The 10,000-nt window shown below is 44.8% G+C and overlaps 1 protein-coding gene across 5 annotated transcripts in view; it reads right to left on the bottom strand.

Annotated features, from left to right (window-relative positions):
• ttbk1a (tau tubulin kinase 1a) overlaps positions 1-10,000 on the bottom strand; it is an 87,319-nt gene that overhangs the window by 1,272 nt on the left and 76,047 nt on the right. For all 5 annotated transcript variants that reach the window (XM_061063904.1, XM_061063886.1, XM_061063877.1 and 2 more), the window contains 2 exons: positions 3,480-4,933; positions 1-1,537 (listed from right to left, as the gene is read on the bottom strand). The exon at positions 1-1,537 is cut by the window's left edge and continues 1,272 nt beyond it. In XM_061063904.1, the coding sequence (XP_060919887.1) occupies positions 1,123-1,537; positions 3,480-4,933 (1,869 nt within the window). In that variant the 3' untranslated portion in view covers positions 1-1,122. The remainder of the gene's footprint in view (positions 1,538-3,479; positions 4,934-10,000) is intronic.

Raw genomic sequence — 10,000 nt, 5'->3', positions numbered from 1 at the left:
CCCATCTCAGGGGTAGCATCCAAAGACTGTAGAAAACATGGACGTACTCTCAGTCACCTGTTGTCTTTGAAGCCCAAAGACAGTCGCCGTTAGATAACGGTCGGAAACGAATTGAAAAAGGACAATGAGATGGATATTTGTTATTGTACAGTGTGTGCCAATAAAAACATAAAGAGACCAGATTTGTTCTTTTCTGCTGTAAAAACTTACATTTTTATTTGGGGTGTTTAAGTGAGTCAGCCTCTAGTGGACACTCGAGGAACTGCAATTATTTTGCACTTCAGCATCGGCTTCATTTTCCACAGAAGTTGCTGCTAGTTATCAGACTTCAGAGGCTGAGTAGACTGATCTGAAATGTGACGATCTGGACGACAGAGGACTTCCTGTTTGTGTTGCTGGCTATTCCTGCCCCTCACCCTCCTGCGACCTCAGCACCCCTCTCAGTTTTAACATTTATTTCGTTAGCTTTTTGATTGAGTAAAAACAAATTACTTACGTTTTAAAGTGTAACCCTTGGCCACATATAAGTCGGCCATTTTGTTAGAATTTTGGGATATGTTGGGCCATAGAGGAAAAACTGACGCATTGGAAGGAGCGGTCAAAATCGGACAGCGTTTCGTGTTTTCATATGCGGCCTTTGAAGGCAGCAGCCCCTGAATTAGGACACAGCCGTTATCTCTGAAAACCTCCGTCCTCTAGGACTGTGAGGAGGATCTACGAGAGATCATTAAAGAGCAACATACTCTAGTTTGCACTTTTAGTGGCGATACTAATCAAGATTATCTTTTCTAAGGAATGAAACTGACGTGTTTTTTTTTTTCAGTGCTTCATCCGAACTCTCTGCCAGAAAGAAACGCGCAGTGGAAAGAGTCTCTGAAGCTGGAGGTTAAACCAGGGATCGCCCAGGGAGCAGCACACATCCATAGCACCATGGCAGCAACACTTCTGTACGACCGTCACTCAGGTTTACTGGAAGCCCATGAAGAAAGTTAGTTAGCTGTCCTTGGAAAGTAGAAGAGATCAGAATACATGAAGGAGTCTAATATGGAGTGAAAACTTGAGGCGTAGCGCGTCCGGGGATTGATTATACACAAATGTAACTCGGCTTTGAGTCTCTTTGTATTATCTAGCGGGCACAGACTTCTCCCTGGTATTTGGCTTCCCCTTAGCTGCAGCGGCGGCTGCTTTGGGCCTGGTCCTGGTGGGCGTGATGCCGGAGGAGGTCTGGGCCGTGGCTTCTTGCGAGGCACTGCGCCGCATGTTTGTCGTTGTCCTTGGCGGTAGCACAGGGACGGTTGGGGCTCGAACAGAAAGGGGTTGCCTGGACGGACATACCCTCTGAGGGGAGGGGCTATCTGTCCTGCAGTGGGTGGAGCTAAGGCTGCGACGGGTCCCAAACAGGACTCTCAGGGGCATTCGAGGACTACCTGACGGAGCAGGGGCAGCAGAAGGACGAGGACATGAAGAGGAGGACCTTGGGACGGCGGGTTTGGATTTTCTTTGAGTGCTAAGAGTGCTTAGTCCAATTTTCTGATTTCTGTGGACAGGAGAGAAAACAGAAAGTTATTAATATTTTAAAGAACTGTTCCAACTTTAGCACCAGGATACTCCTTCCTGAAGCGATACTTGACACTGAAACGACCTTAGTTACCTGATACCTGATCCACAAGGGCATGTCATATTAAGGAACTCACAGTTTCTTAACAACTTGAAGTGTAAAACAAGTTTTAATCATTCAAACTCCTGTGAGGAACTTCTGTTTGGTCGATTTTGTTGCCCTGCTTTGGACAAGGTTTAACCTTTACCGGCCACGTTACCGTGTGTACCGTGCACACGTTTCTGGCACTATAGAGCCAGCAATAAGTAAGGTCTTTTACCTGCTTTATGTATCATAACAATGAGTAAGGTCTTTTACCTGCTTTATGTATCATAACAATAAGTAAGGTCTTTTACCTGCTTTATGTATCATAACAATGAGTAAGGTCTTTTACCTGCTTTATGTATCATAACAATGAGTAAGGTCTTTTACCTGCTTTATGTATCATAACAATAAGTAAGGTCTTTTACCTGCTTTATGTATCATAACAATGAGTAAGGTCTTTTACCTGCTTTATGTATCATAACAATGAGTAAGGTCTTTTACCTGCTTTATGTATCATAACAATGAGTAAGGTCTTTTACCTGCTTTATGTATCATAACAATGAGTAAGGTCTTTTACCTGCTTTATGTATCATAACAATAAGTAAGGTCTTTTACCTGCTTTATGTAACATAACAATGAGTAAGGTCTTTTACCTGCTTTATGTATCATAACAATAAGTAAGGTCTTTTACCTGCTTTATGTATCATAACAATGAGTAAGGTCTTTTACCTGCTTTATGTATCATAACAATGAGTAAGGTCTTTTACCTGCTTTATGTATCATAACAAAGAGTAAGGTATTTTACCTGCTTTATGTATCATAACAATGAGTAAGGTCTTTTACCTGCTTTATGTATCATAACAATGAGTAAGGTCTTTTACCTGCTTTATGTATCATAACAAAGAGTAAGGTATTTTACCTGCTTCTTGTCTCGAGATAACACTTGTTATGAGTTGACGCTATACAAATAAAAATTGATTGATTGATTGATTGATAGAGCCACGTAATAAGAAGTGTCAAGTAACGTAAGCTAGTAGACCTTTGCCATTCAAACATTTAAGGCTCCTTTATGCTCTACGTATAAAACTGACTTTTTGAAATGTTACTGGGAATTGTGGAGGCAGACTGGAGCAGTGTAGCCAACAGTTCAAGCCAGTCGTTTGAAAAAACGACGTCGAACTTTCTGAGAGGTAAGATGACTTACTGCTGTTGTCATCGGTCATGTTCAGGTCGACGCAGAGGCTACCCGCCTCAACAAGACTATCTTACACATACTCCCACCAAGTGGAGATACAGCTAATATATTTTATTTCTCTATGTCTGGAACATACTCACTTACATATGAGCCACATTTGACCTCATTTAATAAATACAACAGGGTCATAAGTCTCTGACTAGACTCTTCTCCTCTGTCGCCCCCCGTTGGTGGAATGAACTTCCAAACTCCATTCGATCTGCAGAGTCCCTCTGCACCTTTAAGAAAAAGCTAAAGACCCAGCTCTTTCATGAATACCTACTAACTTAATGATGATGGTCTCCATATTATTGATGATGATGATGGTAATGACGATGGTTTTTGTTTGATAACGACGACTTATAAGATGGTTTCTATACTGATTAGAGCTCTCAAGAACTGCCCTCAATGTTGTGCTTTGCCTCTGGTCACTTCCTGTCAGCACCTGTGTGTCCAATCAGACTCAAAGCTGATCGTTTGCTCTTACTGACATTGTTCCCTTGTGAATTGTAGAATTGTAAATAAATAAAAACTGTTGGTACACCTTGCAACTCTACTTCAGAATCAGAACTTGTCACAACAGAAGAAGGAACAAAATCATACCCATTAGAGAAGGATGATGCTCCTTTGGTAGCGCTGGACTCTGGCAGGGAGAGAGGAGAGGGAGAAGCGCAGGCAAGTCCCACTGAAGGCCTCTTTATGGGGGTGACAGGCCTGGGGATCCTGCTCCTGCACTCCTTGGAGCCCTGCTCTTTAGTTGGCTTGAGACGGGAGCTCCTCCTGGACTCGTCTGAGGTATGCGTGTCCTCCTCTGAGCCAGTGGTAGACAAAGTTTCAGAAGCCCTCCTGCGCTCTTCGTCCCCAGAGGATAACGACGAGGATGTCCCTGACAGCATCCTCCTCCTCATCCAGCGACCCTGCTGCCTCTGGACCAACATGCGGGCCAAGTCAAGCTGCCTGGCCCGCTGCTGTAGTCGAGCCCGTGCTGAGAGGGAGGAGGACTGCTCAGAGCCCGAGTCTTCTTCAGAGATGAGGATTGGGATTCTGCTTTTGATTTTGGGTTTTATTGCAGCCTGTAGTTCTGATGCAGTCGTTTGAAGCTTTGCGTCGTCTTCACTGGATGGTAAATGTTTCTTAAGATCCAGAGAAAGATCTTTAAGTTCGAGAACAGGAGACAAGACTTCTGGAACAGGCTCTAAAGACTTGGCCAGCACAGGCGACGGACCATTTTCAGTTTTGGGATGCTTATCAGAAGTGATACCCTGGTCTGGCATGGACTCCTCTGGAGACTTTTCTGTTGTCAGTTCTATTCCTTGTTCTTGGGTGTCGTCCTCTACCACTGATACCTTCATGATGGACAGGACTTCCCGGTCACTCTCTCGGGCAGAGTGACCATTGGAAGACATGACGTTGAGATGTGATGTCTCTGCAATATGGACGAATGTGCGCTCTACCTTTGTGAAGGGCGGAGAAGCAGGGGCGATTGGAGTGGAAGGCCTGAGGTCCGACCTGAGAGCGGGGGACAAACGTCCAGTCTCGGCGGACTCTGGCTGAAGCCCCTCCCCGACCAGGAGGTGACGGGATGAGAGGGCACATGGTGTAGCCAGCTCACCCTCTAGACCATGATCAGCACCAGAGGGAGACTTACGAGTGTCTCCAGGAGAGAACAGGACGAGCGTTTTTGAAGCGTCTTCCAGGTCGGGGTCTGCGTCAGCAGCTGAGGCGTGCTCCCTCTGACCCCTCTGGTCCTCGGCCATGAGGGTTGAAGGTGCAGCGTCCTGGCTGCGCTCAGTGCTCTTCTGACTGGCCTCACTGTTTGACTCACTTTTAGTGACATCATCATCTCTTGGCCCTGCAGGCTCTGGGACATCTTCATCCGGTGTGGCGAAGCTCCGGCGCTGAGGTAAGGTACCGGTTAGCATGACGGTGAGGAAGTCGGCCCTCTTGACTTGGAGCTGAGGGAGGATGTGGAAATGCTCCTTCTCGTCTCCCTGGCCCTTCGTCCGATAGTCTGGGGAGGACGGTGATGGGATAATCGGCTCCGTGGGTGACAGCACCTGAAAAAAATACAACAAAACTATTTTACCAGATAAATTAAAAACAATAAAGCATGAAGGAGCTGGCTAAAAAATGGTGTGAAACTTGGACAAATCCAAATGCATCAACACATAGCTCAGTACTTACTAGCAGCTTACAGACAATGACCAATGAAAACATACTGGAGGGAATTCAAAGTTTTATTTAGTCTCTAAAATCACAGTTTTGTAGAATTACAATTTCTCAGCATACCTGTGACAGTAAAAACATAAAAACAGCTCAAATGTTCAGTTCAGCTCAGTTTATATCAGAGGTAAAAATGTTCATTGATTTCAACTTCTTTTCACAGGGAGAAACCTGGAGCAGAAACCTGGAGCAGATCCAGACCCAAAGCCACATGACGCAACTTTTATTTCTTCTTCTTTATGGGTCTCACTTTAACCTGTAACTCAATTTAGTTGGTTAAAGTTTCACAGTCACAGTGAACCAATTATTCCAATAATATTCAAGCTGAGGTTTAAGGTCTTAGTTAAGTTTGGATTTGGGGGACTCATGGCAAATCACAGAGGACTTCTTTAAACCCACAGTGGAGATGTGGTAGAGTTTTCAAACCAAACAATGACAGTTACTTCTTTTCTTGAAGCATTTGTAGGCTTGAATTGTCCAAAGTCTGAGGTTCAGTGGTGGAGTCACCATGCCAACATTAAGTGCTCTCGTTTTGCAGAACGCCCCGTTAAAGGGTCCTGTTGACCAAGACTTGAACCATACCAACGTTACTGTGTTGAAGGCCAGTGTGCAGCAATAAGCAGATGTCAGACTGAGAGACAGTTCGGTATTTTTGAAGTGGGGTGGTTGTATGAGACACTTGTCAATAGAAGTATATTAGAAAAAGGAGATGCCGTCAGCTCTGCCCCTTTAAGAAGAGACCAGTCCGAGTGTCGGCATCGAAGCTAGGCTATACATCGCAGCAGCCGGGCCATGTGATTTAGAAAACCAATGATGACCTAAGTGTTTGCTATATTATATTGAGGCTTGACTTTCCCAGCAGCTAGCCACTTTGTTTTAGCACTTAGGATGTGTCCACATTCCTGTGCTGCGTCAGCCGTATAATCTTTAAACATTTGTTGGTTAAAATGACCACAAACTAAAATCTCAAATTGAAGTTCAGTCAAACACTACAGACACAGAAGAACACAAGTGGGTGGCTAACGGTTTGCTAAAGCACTAAAACAAATCTAATAAGGCAAATAACGCATCTTCGTTGATTTTTAAAGCAACAATATGAATTTAGTTTAGTGGACTCTGGCACCAACCGACGGTCTCTGAGGGAAACTGCAATGTCAGAAAACACAGTGCTGTTAGCTCCTCCCCCTCTTAGACAACGTGCATTTATTGAGAAGCAGCGGAGAAGCGTTGTGAGAAGCCAAACACCAACTGACTTCCTGCAGCCGGTAAAACTGCAAAACACGAGACAACGACGACTCCACTAACGATGTTGGAGGTAATTGTTCTATTAGATCGACTTTGAGACGACTGTTTGAAGGAGGCGAGTTACAGTTTTTTATTATCTCTAGCTTAATTATGTGTTACAAACGGCCGGTCTCTCCTTTAAGGGGCCGAGCTGGCAGGTCTCTCCTTTAAGGGGCCGAGCTGGCAGGTCTCTCCTTTAAGGGGCCGAGCTGGCCGGTCTCTCCTTTCAGGGGCCGAGCTTCAGGTCTCTCCTTTAGCAGGCCGAGCTGGCCGGTCTCGCCTTTAGGGGGCCGAGCCGGCCGGTCACGCCTTTCAGGGGCCGAGCTGGCCGGTCTCGCGAGCTAGCCGGTCTCTCCTTTAGGGGGCCGAGCCGGCCGGTCTCGCCTTTAGGGGGCCGAGCCGGCCGGTCTCGCCTTTAGGGGGCCGAGCCGGCCGGTCTCTCCTTTAAGGGGCAGAGTCGGCAGGTCTCGCCTTTAGGGGGCCGAGCTGGCCGGTCTCTCCTTTAAGGGGCCGAGCTGGCCGGTCTCGCCTTTAGGGGGCCGAGCCGGCAGGTCTCTCCTTTAGGGGGCCGAGCCGGCCGGTCTCTCCTTTAGGGGGCCGAGCTGGCCGGTCTCTCCTTTAGGGGGCCGAGCTAGCCGGTCTCTCCTTTAAGGGGCCAAGCCGGCAGGTCTCTCCTTTAGGGGGCCGAGCTAGCCGGTCTCTCCTTTAAGGGGCCAAGCCGGCAGGTCTCTGCTTTAGGGGGCCGAGCTGGCCGGTCTCTCCTGTGGTTAATACACTTTCTTTTGATCTTTCTCATACAACCACACTTCAAAAATACACTACTATGTTTAAAAGAAGACCGCGAGCTAAAATGTATGAAAGTGTATCCCTTTGTTGGTCCTCATGCTAACGGTCCCTCTGGGAAGAAACACAACAGGAACTGGTTTATTTGCCCCCAAAATCATTTTAATGTCATTTTGGTTGTACACAAGCTTTTCAAGATTGTCTAGATTACATACATTGATATAAAAGGCACAAAAAATGCATTGCAGAGTTTATCTTTAGACAGCACGCAGTCTGATAATCAGGTGATTTTCAAGTGTTTCCCTTCATAAAGATTCGACATACAGCCTGTACATACGTCCTAAACCCCGCTAACGATCATGCTATTAGAGATTAACTGCAAACCTAATGACTTTCTACACGTCTGTATATATTTACACTGTCATCATTTACAAAAGGTTTAAAATACATGCTTTACCTGTAAATTATACAAGCAGTACTGTACAATCGTAAAGTGATATAAAAGAAAACGCTTACATGTATGTTACACGTGAAAGACACTCACGGATCATCACACTGAACGCGCACTGAGAGCTCGCCAATCCTCAACGCCACGACACAAACTCTGCTGTTATTGCAATAAAAGTGAATGAGCATTCAGACGTGAATTATTTAGCAACGGCTGTGCCGCCGATATTTTCAGGTCCACAACGTATTTAGCTTAGCTTAGCATCAAAAGACATCGATACCGGTTTGTTACCACGGCAACAAAAATAGACACCTAGACGCTCGTAATGTTACAACTTTTCTCTTTCCAATCTAACAACTTTAATCTTTCTAAATCTGATTCTCGTAATTTAACGACTTTTTCGAGTATCAGATATTTTATATTTATAATGTCCAAACTCTCTGAACTGTTTGGACCGTGCTGTGGATTTAAAAATGGCCGACTGCAGGATGTGATGTTTTTTAGTTAACATTTTGTGTGATGGTCAGAGCTGAGCTAAGAGTTTCCCTCTACTTCCAGTCTTTATGCTAAGCTAGGCTAAACACCTGTGATAACACCAAATATCATCAACGAGAAATCGTTGGATAAAAAGGTGTCCTTAAATTCTCTGAACTTCCTTTGAGAAAAACGAGAAGTGATGCGTACTGATGGGAGTCACAAACCGTGAATGTGGCTAACGAAGCTAACACGGGGGCGAGTGTTCACCTATAAAGTTTAATTCTCTCTACAGACATCTGTACAATATCACCCTGTTATTCCATAGAGATCTGTGGAGCGTCACGTCTGTATTTGTGATTCATGAGGTATAAATGTTTCGCAGTAACGTGGAAGTGATGATGGTTTCTCAGCGTTTAATAAATGTTTGAACGCTGAAGACGATCCGTGTGATGAGCTGAACTAAAACGACGTGAACACAGTTTGCAGCAGTGAGACACCACACTAGATAAGACTATTTTACCTGTTTGATACCACGGCAACACAAAGAGGCGTCCTCAGCACCTGATGGTGAATTCTTGCTTTAAAGCATGAAACATTGCTGGAAACGTCCTTCACACCGTCTACACTGTTGGCAATGTTTCGGGTTCAAGTCCTCTCTCTCTAAAATGTGCCTGACGATCTGAAGCTTAGAGATTAAATCTATACTTTAAATTCTGAATCATTTTAAAACACTTGGTGTTTAAAAGTATTTAAGGATCTAAAATTTAGACAACCTTTGAAGTTTCTTTACATAATTGGATATTAAACGCTGTAGGAACCAGTTCTGTTTGGAGAGTAATGGTAACAAAACGGAGACGAGACAGTTTGTTGTTTTCTGAATTTCCTTTGGGATCAATAAAGTATCTATCTTCAGCGTCTCTGAGGGAATTCCTCAGACTGGTTGTTTCGGCAATGACTCCACCCTTTTAATCCAACAAAGTTGCTTTAGGTCCAGAACAGTCTGAGGAGTTGCTCAATGACATTTGTCGACGCTGTAAGCAGAAACGTTGCCATGAATCTGTTGTTGTAAATTGACGGGAATTATGTCCAAAGCAACAAAGGTCACACGTTAAAGTCATAAAAAAACATCAAAGCCATCGCCAACGTTTGGCTCTAACAACAACCTGGAGTCTGAGATTTCTCCGTCATAGACTCCATGTCTGCCTATGGGAAAGATATCCAAACGAGTGCTCCTCATAGAGCGGGGGTTATTAAGTAACCCAACGACTTCTTCAGCTAATAAACAAAACGATGAAACACGATGTGAACGAATCAGCTTGACCGCTCTGATCCGTGAGTATCCCTTTTTTTTAGTAGCGAGTTATTTACAGAAGACGCTTCTCAGTCAGAGGTGAATGTTCGTGTTGTAATTACAGTACAGTGCTGTTTTCAGTCACGTTACAGTCAGAGGTGCGTCGTACAAACATCTCATGCAAAGAGTGGCGATGGACAGTAAACATACCGTCTTTGATGCTGCGTATCGTTTTTTTTAACTCAGAGTATCGTCAGCATAGAAAGCACACTCAAAGCTTTCTGAACCAGTTTGAACTGAACGTGGCGCTGTGCTAACGGTGACACAGGACCGTGAATCAGTCACAATCTTGTACGGTTGGTGAATCTTTCCGCAGGCGTGCAAAATAAAGTTAGCAGCTAGTCCACTTCATACATTCTCTAAGTGGCTGTAGTGTAACGCTATGCTAAATATAAAATGGTCAGGACGTCCTGAACGCAGCGAGAAGCAGCATGAAAACAAACTCAGGTCGTCTAACGCTGAGCTAATGCTAACGCCATGAGCTTCATGAAACAGCAAGTGGTGCATATTAAGTTAATGTAGCCCTTAAGAAACCACTGTGGCTCCCACCGTGACAAC

This window comes from Labrus mixtus, chromosome 2 (assembly GCF_963584025.1).
Source record: "Labrus mixtus chromosome 2, fLabMix1.1, whole genome shotgun sequence".
In the NCBI taxonomy this organism is placed as follows: domain Eukaryota; kingdom Metazoa; phylum Chordata; class Actinopteri; order Labriformes; family Labridae; genus Labrus; species Labrus mixtus.
This window is presented reverse-complemented; position numbering and strand designations above follow the sequence as displayed.